The 20,866-nt window shown below is 32.3% G+C and overlaps 1 protein-coding gene and 1 long non-coding RNA gene across 2 annotated transcripts in view; both read right to left on the bottom strand.

Moving 5' to 3' along the window:
- The window catches only part of LOC139527716 (sodium-dependent serotonin transporter-like), a 35,794-nt gene extending 27,620 nt beyond the window's left edge, over positions 1-8,174 (bottom strand). Inside the window, exon 1 of the mRNA XM_071323342.1 lies at positions 7,975-8,174. Coding sequence (XP_071179443.1) covers positions 7,975-8,158 — 184 coding nt within the window. The 5' untranslated portion in view covers positions 8,159-8,174. The remainder of the gene's footprint in view (positions 1-7,974) is intronic.
- A 5,625-nt stretch (positions 8,175-13,799) lies between these two features.
- LOC139526096 (uncharacterized) lies at positions 13,800-20,564 on the bottom strand. Its single transcript, XR_011665126.1, has 3 exons — positions 20,482-20,564; positions 14,437-14,530; positions 13,800-13,871 (listed from the first exon to the last, which is right to left on the bottom strand). It is a non-coding gene; the product is annotated as an uncharacterized lncRNA (long non-coding RNA).
- Between the last annotated feature and the right edge of the window lie 302 nt (positions 20,565-20,866).

Here is a 20,866-nt window from a genome sequence, read left to right as displayed (position 1 = left end):
TAACTGTTTGAAGTAAACTTCACAAGACACAAATCAAGAGAACAACTTCCTCTAAAGCCAAATATTATATAAACTAAGTTTCACAAATTAAAGATACCAGTTTGTATTTACAACAAATTGAAAAACTGATTTTGTTTTACAAATAACGAGTAAAAACTAAATAGTACATTCACAGTTTGAATAAATGATTATCGTTATTTTCTGTGTTATTTTCTCTTCGACTTATCGTTATTTTCTGTGTTATTTTCTCTTCGACTTATCGTTATTTTCTGTGTTATTTTCTCTTCGACTTATCGTTATTTTCTGTGTTATTTTTTCTTCGAGTTATGAATTTGAATTATTCGTTTGGTATTATCCACCCACATTTTCTTTTTGCAAATGATGATAAAAGTATCATAGATACAAATACAAATATTTTGTTTTCCATTTCAATGTTCAACTCGATTTACTTCTCGTTAGAATGTCGTAAATAGACTTGCAGAAAACACAATGTTATCGCAATCTTTTTGCGCCATCTTATGTTCTTGTACCATTGACGGTACATTTAAAAAAAAAGCGTGTTTAGTTTATACGTGTTGTTTTCATTTTTTATGTTGTTGAGGCTTTTTACTACATATTATGTAGTATCGTTGTAACACCTATCGTTTACATTAAATGTAAATGGCGTAGTGAGTTGACAAAACTGTACCAAACGATTGCAAATTCTCTGGCATTTTAAATTTCTAAAGATAGAAATAAAAGTACGATGCGTACAGTGACATGGACGCGAATATTTCAACAGGAGCATTGGTGTAGCTGGATATATAATGATTTGCGACGGTTCATGATAAAATGCTAAACGATTGACTGGTGTAGATATATTGCGTTTCAAAATCTTGCAGGTACATGTATTATATATATATGTTATGATTTCCTACAAAAAAATCAGAAACATCTCTTTCACCATGATGTTTTCTCCATAAATAATATCTCAAACACAAGCACAGTTGATTATCTGTATTTTCAACAAAAAAAATGTTTTATTGTAAATAATTGTAAATCTGAAATTTAAAAAAAAGACTTTATCAACAACGGTTTCAGATTTCAGCAGCAAAATACATCAATTTGAGAAAAGGAGTCGTAAAACATAATGTTTTTTTAAGAAGATTTACTTTTATGTGAAACCGGTATTTGATAATCAAATAATAAACTTTCAGTTTCACTTTTAGAGAGCGTTTTGTAGACAATAAAATATTTTCACAGCTTTGCCGTTGTAGATTTTTTATATTTTTATTTTACTTTCAGAAGTAGTTTTGACTTTCGCCCATTAGTTGAATATATATGTACATGTATGTGACCAATCTTTGATGCAAGCCCTCTATCGCGATTAATTACACGTGTTCTAGAAATTACCTCTAAAAACACTTTAACTTGTTCGAACCTTATAGTACAACTTCATATTCCGATATTCTTGGTTTAATTTTTCCTGCAGCAAAAGTACTTTACACAGCAATTATTTTTTTTAAGAAACTAATAAAAATGTAAATTATCTCCCAGTACATTTAGACAAGGAAGAAATTTTGTCAATTTCATAAGCGTATTTTAAAAATTTTTATTACGGATTTTCTCAACCAAAAAAAACTAAGACCTTGATAGTTGTATTTGTAACAAAATTCTTCGAAGCGTTACATAACAATTGAAAGAAAATAAACATATGGCACTAATAAAAAAAACATAATTTTATTATATTAAAACATTGCTTAAAATTAAATCTGTCTGCTGCACTACGTTTCCTTTATATATAAGAAAGAGATGATCAAACTTTACATTTCATTCTGACGATATGTTTGTTACTGCTCTTGTTTTCTTTGGATTGGTTGTAGCTGAATCATCAGCACAAAGAGCTCGGTCGATGCCACTGCTGGTGGACGTTTCGTCCCCGAGGGTATCACCAGCCCAGTAGTCAACACTTCGGTGTTGACATGAATATCAATAAAATAATGTGGTCATTTTTATAAATTTCCTGTTTCCCAAACGTTGAATTTTTGAAAAAAACTAAGGATTTTCTTATCCCAGGCATAGATTACCTTAGCCGTATTTGGCACAACTTTTTGGAATTTTTGATCCTTAATGCTCTTCAACTTTGTACTTGTTTGGCTTTATAAATATTTTGATATGAGCGTCACTGATGAGTCTTATATAGACGAAACGCGCGTCTGGCGTACAAAATTATAATCCTGATACCTTTGATAACTATTCAGTATGATATAAAGACACAGGTACGTCTATTTTACTTGATGATATTATAAAAAAAAATTTATCATTAATATTTGATTATATTATAAAGACACAGGTCAATCTTTTTCACATACAGATATAAAAACACAAGTTCGTCTTTTTCACTTACAGATTATTAATACTTTTAAAGATAAATGAGGTCGAAATTTTCGGAATTTTAACAAAATGTGTGTTTCTAGAGAATAACGATTATTTGGACAAACAGATCAAACTTTTTGTTTGAAAAATTATACAAACGCGAATTTTTCACCTTAAGGTGGTACCTAACACTACAGGGAGATAACTCTGTAAAGTCATCTACACGTTTTAATTACGTTGTGTTGTAAAAGGAATATTAAGCTTCTCGATGATCAAAATTGGTGTTTGTCAAACTGCTATATAATCAGTGTATTTTTTTCTGATAAAACGGTTGGTTCAAATTTTTTAAAATTTTTATATTTTTGATAGAGGTTCAAAGTAAATACTTTGACAAAATTTTATGAAAATTAAACGAGCCAAATTAATTTTAGTGAAAGTATTGGGTACCACCTTAAAATAATTATACTCCAAATTTGTTAAAGAAGTCTTTGTTTATAGTTCATATTATCAAATATTCATGATTTTAGAAAAACGGCATGTTTGGCATTATAAGTATTTAGTTTTTAAGAAAACTCCATTGGTCATTAATTCATATTAATTGGTATAAAATTTTTCACACATAGTCAAGCCAAATAGCATTCTTGTAATAGAGGATTCCATGTACTCGTTTTTGAGCTGATGAGCTAAATCAGTATTCAAATAATGTATCAAACCTGCCGTTAACATTCCTATACGTATATTTTGTTCATAAGATTTTTCCAGGCAACATGAAAACAGGTTGAACGGGGTCCAACAAGGGACTGCAGATGGGTTGCTAGATTAGACATGGCTGACTTGGTGATCGAAAAGGGAAGAATAATTGCTTTAAATCAAATTCAATGGTCTAATGAGAAATGGTCGCATTGGTATGTTCCAGGGCTCAATGACATAAAAGAGGGACGAAAGATACCAAAGGGACAGTCAAACTCATAAATCCAAAACAAACTGACAACACCATGGCTAAAAATGAAAAAGACAAACAAACAACAGCACACACGACACAACATAGCAAACTAAAGAATAAACAACATGAACCCCACCAAAAAACTAGGGGTGATCTCAGGTGCTCCGGAAGGGTAAGCAGATACGTATAATCCAAAAGGTCGAAGCTGCGCATTGTCATACAGAGATAATTCAATGAGAAGACGATTGGCAGTATTTTATAATCACCGACATAGATTCATAATTTGTAAACCACAGTGAAATAAATAGTAAATATATTGATTCCATGATGATCAATAATGAATTATATGCATTAAAACCCTATTTAATCATGTTTTTTTTTGTGTATTTCCAACATGATGTGACAAATTAAGGATATATATATTTTGGGGCAAACAAATTGGTCTGAATGTTATGTCAGCTGTCGAAATATATGTAGAAGTATTTATCATTATGCTTTATATATGTATAATATAATTAAATATTAATGTTTGGTAATCAGGTGACCTGATAATATTTAGGTTTTTTTTAAATAAATGCCAGAATTCTGTACTTCTAAAGGAAGAGATCGATTTCATTGAGCGACTATTCCTCTAAAGCCATACAAAGTCTAAAATATTTGTGGTATGACGTATACATGTTGTGGTTTGTACTTCTTAATTGTCTTTAAAATAATATATTTTCCAAAAACAAAATATTCAAATTCGGACACTGTCATCGATCTGTGTCTAACACGTTTTCTTGCATGCCCGGTAGACGTACTGCCCTCGAAATTTTAAAATCTTTTGTTACCAGACTTGCCAAATTGTACTGCGATTTCGCGGGCATCTTCTAGTGATGTTTAACTTAGAAATGTATCATATACTATGGAAGTCATAAGTTTTTTTATAGGCTTCACAAGCGGCCATGTCATCTTATTTACAAATACCACATCTATCGCCATTCCAATTTCAAAATCCGTGTAGCCGGATCTCTATGATAACGTCCCTATTTTTTCATTCCTGATTTCAACATGCTCGTTTCGTATGCATTAACAATTTGTAATAACTTGCGACTTAAACATTGTAAACTGTAAACACTATTTCTCCGATAAATAATGCTAACCAAAGCAACAATATTCACAGCGTTCATGGATATATTATTTAGAGACTCTCTATAATTTATCATTGACCGCCGTAGATAGTAAACTTGGAATTGATAGTTTATATAATTTATTTTTAGCTCACCTGGCCCAAAGGGCCAAGTGAGCGTTTCTCATCACTTGGCATCCGTCGTCCGTCGTCAGTCGTCCGTCGTTAACTTTTACAAAAATCTTCTCCTACTGACCCAAATTTAACCAAACTTGCCCACAATCATCATTGGGGTATCTAGTTAAATAAAATGTGTCCGGTGACCTGGCCAACCAACCAAGATGGCCGCCATGGCTAAAAATAGAACATAGGGGTAAAATATAGATTTTGACTTATAACTCTGAAACCAAAGCATTTAGAGCAAATCTGACATGGGGTAAAATAGTTAATCAGGTCAAGATCTATCTGCCCTGAAATTTTTAGATGAATCGGACAACCGGTTGTTGGGTTGTGTCCCTGAATTGGTAATTTTAAGGAAATTTTGCCGTTTTTTGGTAATTATCTTGAATATCATTATAGATCGAGATTAACTGTAAACAGCACTAATGTTCAGCAAAGTAAGATCTACAAATAAGTCAACAGGACCGAAATGGTCAGTTGACTCCTTAAGGATTATTGCCCTTTATAGTCAATTTTTAACAAATTCATTACTTAGGTAAATTTTTGAAAATTTTTACAAAATATTTTCCTCTGATACTAATGGGCCAAGTTTATTATAGATAATGAAAATTGTAAGTAGCAAGAATGTTCAGTAATGTAAGATCTACAAACACATCCCCATCACCAAAACACAATTTTGTTATGAATTTATCCGTGTTCTTTGTTTGATATGCACATAGACCAAGGTGAGCGACACAGGCTCTTAAGAGCCTCTAGTTTATTTATAATATAAAAAGGGGAAAAAGGGGAGGACTAAAAAAATTACTTTGGGACATGGAAATTATTTTCGCGTTTTATCTGTATACTATGGTCATACATATACTATAAATAAAGTGTATTTGCTATTTACTATCAATTCAGTTCAAGTTTACTGTCCGCGACTGTCACTGATATATTATATAGAGTCTCTACATGGACTATATCGCCTAGGATAGTAAACTTTTGATAATAAATAGCAAATACATTTTTTTGTTTATAGTATATGTATGTTCATGGTAGACCTTTACAGAAAGAAAGAAAAAACACCGGACTTTTGAAAAAAAGGGGAGGGCTAAAAAAAATTGTCCGGTCACCAAGTACTTATTACTTTTGATACCTTTCCTGAAATTCTCCAGTCAGAAAATCTTTACAAAAGTTCATCCTACAACCATAAAGTTTACGTACTTTCAACCAGGCTTTAAATGCCCGCGATTTCGCGGGTGTGTTCTAGTGTAATAGAAATTAAAACTACATGTCGTGGTCAACTACATGTACCTACCAAATGTAAAAGTCTTTACAAAATGATACATTGAATAGTTTATGTCTCAATTTCACTTGTTCCGATGGTTGATAGTGTTCTCTTCTTTCTTTTTTTGTTGGTGTCATTTTGTATGGACTTTTGAATTATGCCTCGTATGTTTGTTAGATCAAATAAAATCAGAGTATTTTATTATTTGAAAATATAATTAAATCAACATTTAAGAAAACTTATAATTAAAATTTCTTTTCAAAAGGTCACAATCAAATGTTTAAAGTACACCTGAGATACTGTTATTATCGTACTAAAGTATTAAAGAAAAGTGAAAATATCGTATAGATTTTTAATTGACATTTTCTAATTTTCAAATTTTAATAATTGATATTGTATTATGATTTGATTACATGATTATTTGGTACTTGTCATCGCCTTGTGTCGAATAAAATCAGAAATTATTTGTAGTGTGTTTATTTTCATTCTAAAATTATATTAAATCTAACAAAAATCATTGACCTTTGATGTGGACAAAATATTAGAGATTTAAGAGATCGGTTTCGAATAATAAGCAAACATAAACACGTCAAACATTTTAATATCGTTCATTTTTTAGAAACCACACAATGTGTTAACTAGAAAAAATATGTGTTCTCTCGTCTGAACTAGTCACTCAATAAACGTTAACTATGCAAGCCTAAAAGATGGAAAATAAAAATGACTTATTGAAAATAATTTTCTGGTTTGTGATATATGGAATCAAAACAGAAAATTCTTCAAAATGATCTAAATACTTTCAGGAATTGTCACACATTCATATGAATATATTAGTACATCTGACGTATACAACAATGAGACAAAAACAACCCAACGATACGAATAACAAAACTACATCTAAAAGTCAGCATAAAGTCTTCAAATATACACAAGTTAAAATACAATAATATTTATGTCAACGTATAGGCACTGATATATAAAAGAAGTTACCGAGCCTATCAATCGGTAGTAGGTATTTCGGTATGTTCATTTCACGTGAATATTTAAGAAATGATTCCTTTATGTCATGCTTTATACTCATTTTAACATGGGTAGGCATTATATTTGTCGATATTTTACACTGACACTGAGGTGCAAAATATCGATTAGATATAATGCCTATACTCATGTTAAAATGCGAACTCCGAAACAGCGGTAACGTCCTCTTTACTACGCTACGTTGATAGTTTAGCGAAGCAACGTCACCACTGTTTCGGAGTTTTGGTTAAAATGAGCATAGAACATGACATGAACAAACTGATTACCCTTGTTTTAGGAGTAGCACATATAACTTGTTTTTTTTTGTCGTTTTCTTCATTACACACTTAAAGACGATGAAAATATATATATCGATGATGTATATAAATAAAAGCAATTTTTCTAGATTATGAACAGGATCAGCAATTTAAGCTTATTAAATAAGCTCATGGTATAAACGTATGAGGGAAATGGCATTGCTAAATTTATTGCTGAATATAGGTTCGGTGGACGGGTAGATCTAAGCATTTCCTGCTTGTCTAGCAATACTTGTTGTATTTCTGATTTGTTTAGTGATTAAAAAAAAATATGTTTGTCCTTTCATTTACCATATATTATATACCTAATAACGAAGGCTTGGCAAATAAAACTTTGAAATACTGCCATATGACTGGGAAGTTTGAGACCATAAAACTGATTTCATTTACAATGTTCTTAATATAAAAGTTATTGTTAAGGAAACTTAACATGAAAACGAAATTAGTTTGCTCATTTCGAAAATTATGTCACTTGTATTGCTGAAAACAAAAAGTTTGAAGTCCAAATAAAGTTATTTATATGTTATCACATGTTTCTATTTCAATCCGGTTCCTCGTTATCCACTCTACAAAACAAACTGTTTCTGTTTCATTATCGATTATTTATTATTCGAAAACTGGTGATTTCATAACATGCGTTCAGTATACAGAAGTACTTGAAGAGATACATTAATTAAAAATTATTCATAACTGAAAATCAAACTTGCTAGACACATTGAGTTTAAGTTAGAACAAGATCCGCAACATGACTGAAAGTGTAAGAATAAAAGAGGCACTATATACATACCGCCGCCGTTTTTGTAACAAATATATGGAAACCTCCAAACATTTCCTAAGTCAACAGCGAATCCAATAACGGATAGCAGAAAATCTATCTTCTTACTCCATTTCTCCCTTTCTGGTAATTCTTTAGGTTTTTCTGTTATCATTAGTTTCCCTATTCCGTCTATGACAGGCATTTTAGAATCCATTTTGGAAATTTGAACACTGGCGGGAACAGTTATCCAAAAATAGGCTAAAGAACTACTTCATGCGGTTAATTACTTAAAAGTTGTTACAAATATTTCAAATGTTTCAAATTCCGTTCATAAATTTCATGGTGCACAGAAAAAATCATTTCAATTAGAATTCAACCAACTATTCGTCAAGAAAACTTTAGACGTATGACTGCACAACTTCATGTCACGTGACAGAAACTGAAGTACGTTATTTAAAGATGGCTTTAGATTACATATTTATACGTTATAGTTATCTACAGTAAAAAATGAATAGATTTTCTAATTGCTCTATGACTTTCTAACCTTAAATGATCCTATAAGCGACAATAGAAGCTGGTAGGATAAACGTACTGACATATTTTATGTATTGTATACATTTTGATTGGTTAATTTGAATAGTAATAAGGGAGACTATCGATCTTCGACAATCCCCGTATTGTAGAAATAAACTTTTTGGCCAAGAAACTAATCAGAAATGGTGAAATGAATTTATGCATGAGATACGATAAAATTGTCCACTAATGTTGTGCATCGAATTTGGTGACAAAAAGTAATCCAAGATCTTGATTTTGTAAAATAAACCTGATACTGTTACCGGTTTGATTAGAATATATGTATTTATGGTCACAAAGACATAAACTACAGTCATCAAGGAATACTAGCAGACACAATAATATTATTTTAAGAAATCCGCCAAGAAAATTATACTTTTTTGATCGTATCATTTATTATATAGTAAGATGTTGTGACATGGTTTTAAATGTACATTGTAAGTGCAACTATCTTAAAATGTCGCTTAAATTTGTAGCAAAGATAGAACTAAAGGATAGCATACAGACATGGGGAAAACACGCTAAATAATTATAATGAACTTAAAAGATATGAAAAGGCCGCGTGCAAATATTTTGTTGTTGTTGAAGGGGGTACAATACATTTATATCAACCCATACAATAGTTTTTCTTACATTAATGATTGTTTTATAACAAAATATCGAACATCTTAAAATATGTCTTTAAGCCCGTAATGATTCTCTGTGGGTTTGTGTTTACATTATAAGAGGAGTATAAAGAAAATACCAAGAGATAAAAACAAATAATTTTGACGAAACATAACAATATTATTAATCTATTAGGAATTAACAATCAAATCAAAGTAACAAACCTACAAGTCAGGAGCCTGTAATTCAGTGGTTGTCGTTTGTTTTTGTGTTACATATTTGTTTTTCGTTATTTTTTTATACAAATAAGGCTGTTAGTTTTCTCGTTTCAATTGTTTTACATGGTCATATCGGGACCTTTTATAGCTGACTATGCGGTATGGGCTTAGCTCATTGTTGAAGGCCGTACGGTGACCTATAGTTGTTAATGTCTGTGTCATTTTGGTCTCTTGTGGACAGGTGTCTCATTGGCAATCATACCACATCTTCTTTTTTATATTAGTCAAAAAGTCACAATCGGTTATAGGACACAATCGTACAGATCAAACTACTATATACTATGTCTGTTTGTTTTGTGCACACAGTGTTGTCAATATAATGGAATTTGATGCGACTGTCGTGTCGTACAAGTGAGAGGTTTAGCTAGCTATAAAACCAGGTTCAATCCAGATACATAAGAAAATGCCTGTACGAAGTCAGGAATATGACAGTTACTATCCATTCGTATGATTTTTTTGAGCTTTTGATTTTGCCATTTGACTAGGGAGCTCGATGTTTTTGTGGTTATACTTTTAAGGGTGTCTAAAATCAAATGTCGCTTGTGAGTTTAGACACATCGGACAAACAGTGAACATCATATAATGATTCCATAAGAAATTAACAAAATTAAGGAGGAAACGACAAAACAAGAGACAGACCTTTAATAGTCATAAGTAAATGGATAGGCTCCTTGTCTACAATGGAACAATTTAGACCACGACGCAACTGTATGGTAAGGATACTGGCCTTTTTTTTTATTCAATCCGTATTTCACCCTCAAGCTTATTAATTATCTGTGCTCCTATCACATTATATTCTTCTTAAAAAAACAACTTACATTAATAATTTAATCATTTAATAATAGGCGGACGAAAAAAGGGTGAGATTAAACACTCATAAGTCGAAGAGATACTGACAACGTTATGGCAAATAACGAAACACGGCGACAAAGAAAACTTAAGAGTTATACTAGAGTTTTTAGAATATTACGTAAAATCTATTTCCAATATGTAAAATCCAATTTTCGAACAAATGTGCAAAATATAACACAGAGATACTTACAACGTTTTGTTTTAAGAGATTCAAAATACCGATTAATTTCTCTAAAGAAAACATTTACTATTAAAACCTGAATGAAATTTGGAAGTGGTTTTTTTTTTCAGTCATAAATTTGATATGGTATATTCTCCAACCTGACATATGGGAAGGCACAAGTAAAACTTCTTTGTTAAGTTTAACCCGAATAATTCAGTCGTTATATTCCGCTGATCTACGGAGGCTACATTAACCTCGTGTGGGAGAAAATCGGACACGGAAAGGGCTTGAATTATTCGAGTTATGTTAAGTTATAATCTATTTTGTATGGAACCCTTTTGGTCTCATAATAGATAAAAAGTTGTGGTTTTTAAAGACAGCGCTGTAGATCTAAAATCTAGCGTTAAACATTTAAAGTCAAGCGCTGGATATGTTAAGTACAGCTCCACGAAACAATCCCGAAATTGATTTTACAAAAATACACAGACCAAACCTGTTCGATATCGTATTCAGCCATTAAAATCTATTGAATATCACACCAAGAAATTGGTAGACAAATATTTAATCTACTAATTACCATATTTATGAGGAAGCAATCAGTTTGTAGCTGTTTTTGTAAATAAGGATGGGACAATTAATTAATGAGGAATCTGTGTCGCAGACGACGTGAAATGTTTTATTTGTTTGTCAACTAGTTGTCCGGTCTCTAATTTACTCACCGTATGAAATGGACATTTGATTCATTTGCACCGAGTTACAGATCGCGCGAGAAATTTATAGCAGATGTATCTATTAACTGTAACAATGTTTTTTTCTTGTCTTGTCGATTTCGATATGTACAACTATTAAAAGAATTATTTTAAGATTTTGATGTATGATCCATAAATTATTTATGAAATATTTCATTGGATCCTAAAAATTAAAATACCGTTAAAACAATTCTTCTTGGATGTCTCTTTTCAAGTAAACACGCTGTAGATGTATGCTCCATTTGCTTTTGCTGTCCAATATTATAAGTTCGCATTTAAAAAAAATAGTACAATTTTTATAATTTTACGTTCACTACATGTATGATGATTGGTATTGTATTTTCAATATTGACTTTCTTATCATACTTCCAATTGTTCAATGTACTTTGTTTATAGTGAAAAATGTGATGTTGTATTCCTTTTGACTAAAAATTTAAGACATATTGTCTTTAAAACCGCATTAGATCTAGAATGAAAAAGTTAAAACTCAATGTCGTATTTAATTATTTTTTTCGAATTTTCACTGAAAACAATCTTTTTTCACTTCCCTTCTGAAATAAATTATTTTTGTTTTCAATGAATAGAAAAATTAATCTTCGATACAGGTGGATGCTGTAGTTGAAATCTAAACACATTAAAGAAAAAAGGTGCACGTTACTGTTATCATATTTTTTTTAATGTTAAAAGTTTCATTATAAAAAAGAAAAATACACCCAAAATGATATGAAAAAGTCAATCTATGCTGTATAAAGTCATTTGATATTTGAATCAATAATCAGTATATATCAGCCAAAAACATTCTGGGCTGTCAATTCATATCGTTCGCATACCAGTTTATTGACACGCCCTGTTTGTTCGCAGTGTCCGTCATTCCAGCGCCATTGTGTACGTGCAACAACCTCTAAACAATGTTCTGTCCCATCGTTGGGTTCTCCAGGCGCCCAATGTTGGAACCTGAAAGAGAACTATACATATAACAGACTATCTTTCTATGTTGTGATGATATACTATTATTCCAGATTAGGGTGAAGGTTGGTGCCTATTAAAACTTTTTAAAAACCGCTACATTTGTTTGCACCAGCCACAAGGCAGGAACCTGTTGTTCAGTGGTTGTCGTTTGTTGATGTGGTTCACAATTGTTTCTTGTTTCTTATTTTTAATATATATATGCCCGTTGGTTTTCCTGTTTGAATGGTTTTACATTGAGTCGTCATGTGTGGCTTGCTGTTCGGTGTGATCCAACATGGCAATGCTCCGTGTTGAAGGCCGTACTATAACCTATTATGGTTTACTTTTACAAATTATGACTTGGAAAGAGAGTTGTCTCATTGGCAATCTTGCCAAATCTTCTTATATCTGTAATTATCGCTATTTTAATTTTCTTTTGATTTTACTGACTGATTATTTCCTTCTCAACACACAGTAGATTGATATATAAACTATTGCTAGAAACTAAGGACGCACGGGCCCGTTGTCAGTGAAATTGAGCTTGTCTGGGCAACTAAATATTCATGAATCGTTCGTGTTGAACAACACTTTGTTTAAAAGTTCACAGTAATTGATAATTTATATTCCGAAATTATTGAAACTCGAATGCGCGTCTTTAATTTGTTTTTGACATCCTATCATCTGACACACATATCCTGAAAAGCATGAAATATTTGTCACTGGACTTTGAGCATTCGACAATCAATCAATTAATCTTACTTAAAAGGTTTAATGTCTTTAATATTTCTAGATAAACAGCGGTGTTTTTTTTTCTGTTGTTAAGAATAAAAGAGTATCATAAAAGAATGAATCGGGTTTTTTTTTAATCAAGAAATGTTGGATAAAGCAACGTCGAATGACTCAACGCGATTATATACTCAACGTATATAATCGCGTTGAGTCATTCGTCTCAACTCGGCCGATTCCGTACCCTCAGAGTAGCGGTTCTACCGAGGATTGCCGAATGCGCGTTGAGTATATAATCGTCAACAAAAATGGCGCTGACGCAACGTATTTATTTTTAAATAGATTGGTAAAATGTTTAGTATTGTGTATATAATATATGTAAGTAAGTTAGACATTTTTTGAGAATAGGCAAACCTAATAATGGTTAATATTTATAGAATAACTAATCGAAGAATTCAAATAGAGAAAAATATTCAACGAGTGACCGAACAACACATTAGTTCACGAATGCTCGTAGCGCAAGAGTTAATTATCAGTGTTGTTCGGTCACGAGTTGAATATTTTTCGATATTTGAATTCTTTAATTAGTTATTCTTTTTATTACATTGGCAAATGGCTTTTTTTTTAAGAAATTAATGTAAAACATGTAAGGAACTATATCTTTTCTCTATGCATTCACAATTTGTCTTGATCCGCCATTATCGACGTCTTGACAACGCCTATTGCTGTATGGCGTCAGAGAGTGAAATAACCACGTTTATTTCACATGTGAAATTATCTGTTTTTGTCTAACTGGGAAATCAATGTAATTCATTGCAACCAATGTAACAAAAATCTATATTTCTGAAAATATTGTTTGTCTACAGTTTTTGTTTTGTTGTGGTTTTTTTTGTGGTGATGATGGGGGGGGGGGGAGAGGGACGGGGTTGTTATCTACCCTCATCACATTCAAATACACTCACCCCAAATCTAACCCAGTTGATTGCCACTTCCATTGATTGGGATGGTGTTCGTCTGTACCGTCTAACCAGACTGTAAATATAAATTGATAACTTCTTTTTTTTGTCACGAGCTTCATGTTCATAAAGAGTGATTTTTTTTTCTTTTTTTTTCTTTTTTTTTTTGAGTGAAATTTCAATTCTTTTGAGACTTTTTGTGACTTCTTGAAAATTTCACATCCTTCTCTTATAGATTTCCATAGGCTTGAAAGATTTAAATTGAATTCGGGATCTACAGCATGTTCAATCGATAGCAGTTTTATTTGAATGTTATGTTTGCCACTGGACGTTTTAAAAACACTTATTCATCATCACATTTAAAACATTTTGTAATCCATGTTCCTTTTTCCTAGGTTATACCCAATAACTCATATTTTCCTAATTGCTGATATAAAGGACAATCCAGAGACATTCCCGTTTTACACCAAAAATCTTTTTGCAAACGCATGAAACCCAAATACAAGCAAATATTGTATTCACAAAAGTTGCAATGAATAAAATCATATTCTAAAAAGACATTATTCAGTAAAACACTGTTATAATGAATTTTAGCTGCAAACATCCTTACTTGTCATTTACCCATAATGCAATTTACGTACTGTCATTGGATCTGCCTGTTACATCACCAATTCTTTTAAAAGCTTCACCTGTGTCTGCCACTGGAAGGTGAGCAGATATACTAGAACAAATTTTCTAAAATACGAAACAGTCATTTATGATGCATTTCGGAAAATACGTTTAAACTGACTTGTTTTAGACGGAAAATGGTAAAATATGGGATGTGTATTCGTTTATGACACAAAATCCAAATATTGTCATCTAAAGTAAAACGTTTTATGTTATAAAAAGGACAAAAGAGGTGATAAACTTGAGTCTGCATACGATATCATAGTATTCCGTTTATGAACAGTATAAAAGGCTAAACTATTACATCAAAACGATTTTCTAGCTAAGAATATGATTTCAGTTTGTAAATAGAATGACAATCATTTTCGTCCTGAAGATGTATGACATATTTGTAAAATGTGCCCATCATGAACTCAGTTAGAAATCAGAAAAGAAATGAAATTCAAACTCGAACTGTAGTACGGCGGCTTTGTGAAAAATTGTGCACATCCTGCTACAAGCATGAAATTTGGCATAGACCTTCCTCAACTATTTATCTTTTATTTCAGATAGGTAGGCATTTGAAAAAAATGTCTCACTTCCGGTAAAATTCAAAATGGCGGACATCATACTTAAATTAGCCCAATATCGAAGGCTAGTATGTGAAAAGGTGTTATTAACATGCTACTATCATAATATTTGGTACAAACCTTTGTTATGTACTACTTTTGGATAAATGATATAGATTAAATGTCTTCAAAAACCCTACTTCTGGTAAAATCCAGTATGGCTGACATTGTACTAAAATAAACTTATTTTTAGGGAGGGTAATTGAAATGTATTTTAAAGTATTGCTACTATGATTATATTGTGCAGGAACCTTTCTTTAGTGCTTCTCATGGATACATATGTCTTTTAAACCCTTACTTCCGGTGATATCAAATATGGCGGACATAGAAATATTAATAATTTTTCATTCTGATATTATATTTTATTTCAAAATGTAAATAAAAGGTGTTTTTTTTAGCTGGTCATTAAACTTTTGGCTTTAAGTCATCCTCAAAACCACTCATTATATTCAGCTTTATATGTTTAAGTACAAAGTTAACACTTCCGGTAAAAAAAAACAAATATGGCGTAAATTACAAAGATGAGTCCTCAATCCATACCTTTGATGTAGAGTTTTGGATAGATAGATTAAACAAAATAAAATCACTAAAGTTCATAAACATCTTTAGAATGACTTATTTATGACCGCAAATATATGTTTATTTACAATCGGAGAGATTATTTTCCAAATTTACAAAGATCGTGGTATTGTTTTTTACATCTATAATGTACAAGCTTCTGATAAGATGAAGAGGCCTCACAAAGAGTTGTCCAAAAGGGTTCCCATGGATCATATTTCCCCTTCTCCATTCATAAGCGATGGACTAGTTAGCATATGATCCAATACCAATCTTGTTACTCATTCGCACCCGCCATGGTATATTGCACGTTTTACTTGCTGAAAAAGACTAGACCGAGTCGTGGGAATAGCCTCAATAACTATTTCCTCTTCCAAAAACACATTTTTTCTTGCTTCGTTAACACCATCTGATAAGTTTGTTCGATATTACATCAAAACCACGTATCGTTCTATCAATGACATTGTTAAATCCATAGTTGGCTGATCAATCATCATTATAAATGATAGAGACATCTTTAAACACCATCCATGTCACAAATGCAGTTCCTTTTCAAGCAAACGTGTGATATCTCAATGCCTAGTGTATTTGAAAGGTCATGGATAGATATATATCTGAAGCTTTTCCCACTTCCAAATGCAAGCCAAAGTTTGTCTGCCCCTATGTCACTGAAAAGCGAAACAGCAACGACAGCAACATCAGTATCGACTGTTCGAGTCATGAGTATTAAGTATGTGTTTCACTGCATCAGACACATGCATCTTGATTCAAGTGTCAGCCTTTTCATGTGAACATGATATTAAGCATGAAACATCATCATGTGGTGGATAACATAGAAGATCCTGAGCAATTGTTGCTACAACTACCTTTTCCTCAAAATCTATTGAGCAAGCTGTTGCGAATGAAAACTTAAAAGTTCTTTCTTATTGTTGTCATCTTGTTTTGACTCTTGATTCGTCTGTGTATTCCCTTTTCCCTAAATGTAGCACTTGCTTCTTATAACAAATGATCAGGATATTCTATTTTATCTACCTCGAGATGCATTTCAAGTTTATCACCCTGTTCACATTAAGAGGCTGACATTAATAGAATCATGGTGCATGTGTCTGATGCAATGAAACACGAACTTGCACGAGTAATAATTCGAATAGTCGTTACTGATGATGCTGTCATTGCTGTTTTGCTATTCCGTGACAGGGGAAGACGAACGATGGATTGTGTTTGGGAGGGCAAAAAGCTTTGGATAAATATATATCAATGACCTTTCAAATGCACCTGGCAATGAGTGATTACACACAGTTATTGTGATGCATGTCTTTAACAGTTGTGATATGGTTCTCTGATTGCTCGAAAAGGATAAAAAGACTGCGTAGGAGACATTGATTAAAGAGGGTCTTAGTAGCGATGTTTACCGTAGTTTCATGGAAGAAACGTAATGACAGAAAGTTGGAAAACCATTATAAACTCGTTGAAGACATTGTTTTACTTGTTTTCTGTAAAATAAACAGAAAATTCAGACGTATTTGTCCTTGACTGCCTTCATTTTTGATACGAAAATAACAAAATCAGCCGCCATATTGTGATCATATTTACATCATATTTACGTACTGTTTATAATCCTCCAAAGAAGGAGCACACCCGAATAAAGAAAGATAACTCAATCTGATTTTTTTCCTAGCATTGAGTAACCCATTTACATATTCTAAAATGTGTCTCCATACTTCTTGCTTAAGAATATATATGTTTAGGTATTTATTTTGAGTTATGGGAAAAGTTAAAGAGGGTCTTAGTAGCAGTGTTGGTAGGGTGCCTTGGTCATCTTTTTCTGTATTCTTTATTTTTGATACTATTTTTCACTGTTGCTTTATATCCTAAAATTGTGAATTTACTGAGCACAGCTGTTTTGTGCTGTATTGCCATCAAGCACAGCAGGGGTAGAAAGGTGAAACTGGTAAAATGTGGTAGACCATAGAAACAGTATGAAACAGATCTCCTTTAAAAACATACTGCATATAAAGTTCAACTGTGCCAAGCAATGATAAAAAAAACTTGTGTGACAAGCTGCTTGACAAGTTTTTCAGCCTTAAGAGTAGAAAGATAGAGTTCTATATGGGCTAAAGATGTTGTTCTTGTATAACCTGTGATTCAACGAATAAACACAAATGTTTGATTAACATCTTTTATTAAAATATGCCCTTTTCATATTATCATATCGCGCGTTAAATGCCCTTTTTCAGGATTGGCACCCTGCCCTTTTGAAAACCTAGCTGGAACACTGACCACTCAACAAATATTGTGGAAAAGCAAGTAAAGAATCACTCTAAGTGTTTTGACATTCCACTAAGCAAAACACCAAAATACTCAAAACTCATTCTTTGTAAAGACAGTGATCGCGTCGAATCAGATAGACGACACTGTAGTTCACGCATCAAGCGTAGAGAGCGTCAAATCTGATCAAACGCCTCGTCAATAAATCGGCCGCGCTCTCTCAAACCGTTATATTAAAGCCAGAACTAGAGGCGACAATGTATACATACATATACAGATACAGATACAGAGGATGTCGCGGTCGTTGTTAATGTAGAAAATCGGTTTCTCGTGCACTGCTTTGTTTGCATGTGGTGGTGACTGTGAATAAACATGGTTTTTTTTGGCCAAATAGTAGTACTTTGAAAAATGTTTGAGTACTTCAGTAATTTTATTTTGTTTTAACCGATCTATCTAAAACTCTTAATCAAAGATATGGATTCAGGACTCATTTTTGAAATTAACAACATATTGGGTTTTTTTTTTACCGGAAGTGTTATTTAAAAATTTACAACAGAACAAAATTAATGGTTTTGATGATAACTTGAAGCCAATAGTTTGATAATAAGTCAAAAAAAAAAACAAACATCAAAATCATTTTCTTTACATTTTGAAAAAAGTTGAATATTAAAATAAAAACTTGATATTTCTATGTCCGCCATTTTGGAGATACCGGAAGTAAGGTTTTTAAAGAGAAATGTCTTGTACATTGTATCCATGAGAAGCACAAAAAAAAGGTTGCTGCACAATGTAATGATAGTAGCAATACATTAAAACACATTTCATTTATCCTCCCTAAAAATAAGCTTATTCTAGTACTATATCCGTCATGTTGGATTATACCGGAAATAGGATTTTTAAAGACATCTTATCTATATCATATATCCATAAGTAGTATATAACAAAGGTTAGTACCAAATATTATGTTAGAAGCATATAAATAACACCTTTTCACATACTAGCCTTCGATATAGGGCTGATTTAAGTATGATTTCCGCCATTTTGGATTTTACCGGAAGTGAGACATTTTTTTCAAATGCCTCCCTATCTGAAATAAAAGAGTAATATTTGAGATAGGTCTATGCCAAATTTCATGCTTGTAGCAGGATGTGCACAATTCGTCTGAAATATGCTTGTAGCCGCCGGACTATGACACATTATACATGTATGATCGGTTTATATACCAAATATTTAACCATTATGTATTATCAGATAGTTACATTTTAAAAAGGAAGGGATAAAGGATAATAACTGCTATTCGCTTATTATATTTCTACAAAAAACAGGACAAATGTCCTGGTAAAATCAATTTTTGGGGAAATTGCCCATTTTTTTTTTTGTGTGTGTAGTGAAAATCATTTTTTTGAAATTGCTCAGAAACATTTTCACATTTTTTCAGTATCTAATGATATGAGCTGATGATAGTTCTTCAAAATAAGGATATGGTGCTAAATGGTAGCATTATGAAAAATGGTATGTATTGCAAAATTTGAAAGCCACCAAGGGGTCTTCAACACATCTAGAAAATCCTGAACCTGGAGTCTTCAGATGACCACTAAACAAAATGTGTACTAGTTCAGTGAAATGGACATCGCACTTGAAGTATAAATGAACCAAAGGACTGGGTTCAATAAGCACACAAAGTGGCCCTGTTCCAAAAAATAATTCCGTCAGTAATTAATTGACTATATGCTAAAATACAGATGCAATAAGAAAAAAAGAGGCCAGAGGCTATAAACTACGGAAGCCGATAAGGGTCATTCGAAAAAAATAACTTAAGTCGTAATTTTGACATAACAAGTCATTATAACGACATCACTATGTCGTAATAACGACATCGTTATGTCGTAATAACGACATCCTTATGTTGTTATAACGACATCGCTATAGATTAATTTGTTTGTTCTTAATGAGATTACTAAAGCGTCCTCCCCATTCAAGCAGTTATAAAAGCGTTGGACCCCAAGTTCTATAAACCAAAGTTCCCCAGGATAACTATTGCTTCAACCTTAGTGGGAGGAGGGGATCCCGCTAACATGTTTAACCCCGCCACATTCTGTATATGTGTGCTTGTCCCAAATCAGAAGCCTGTAATTCAGTATAGTCATTCTCAAAAAGAAAATGAATATGTTTACGATAGGGTTTTGATACAAACTTTGCCCTCACTGGCGGACATTTTTAACTTCGGATCAGCTCAAAACGTAAAAACACTGTTTAAGGACCTTTATACTAGGTACACATTGTATATTTATACTACGTTATGTCGTTATAAAGACATGAGAATGTCGTTATTACGACATAGCGATGTCGTTATTTCAACATACTATGTCGCTATTACGACATAGCGATGTCGTTATTTCAACATAATATGTCGTTATTACGACTTAGCGATCTCGTTATTACCACATACTATGTCGTAATCACGACATAATTTTTTTTTAATGACCCTTATCGGCTTCCGTAAATAACCAAAAATTCGGCTGGGTTAAACATTTTTTGCGATGCACATCTTAACACTGTCATTAAAACCTATTCTTTGCTTACCTGTGCAGTGTACCAATTACCGGTAAAATCTGTGACACAATACATGTAATGATCTTTATGAATCCAATTACTGGGACATGCTGTATTGATAGAATGATAAATAAATAGAACTAGAGGCTCTAAAGAGCCTGTGTCGCTCATCTTGGTCTATGTCACTATTACACGAAGGACACAGATGGATTCATGACAAAATTGTGTTTTGGTGATGGTGCTGTGTTTGTAGATCTTACTTTACTGAACATTCTTGCTGCTTACAATTATCTCTATCTATAATGAACTTGGCCCAGTAGTTACAGTTGAAAATGTTGGTAAAAATTGACTATAAAGGGCAATAACTCCTTAGGGGGTCAATTCACCATTTTGGTCATGTTGACTTATTTTTAGG

This window comes from Mytilus edulis, chromosome 6, assembly GCF_963676685.1.
Source record: "Mytilus edulis chromosome 6, xbMytEdul2.2, whole genome shotgun sequence".
In the NCBI taxonomy this organism is placed as follows: Eukaryota; Metazoa; Mollusca; class Bivalvia; order Mytilida; family Mytilidae; genus Mytilus; species Mytilus edulis.
This window is presented reverse-complemented; position numbering and strand designations above follow the sequence as displayed.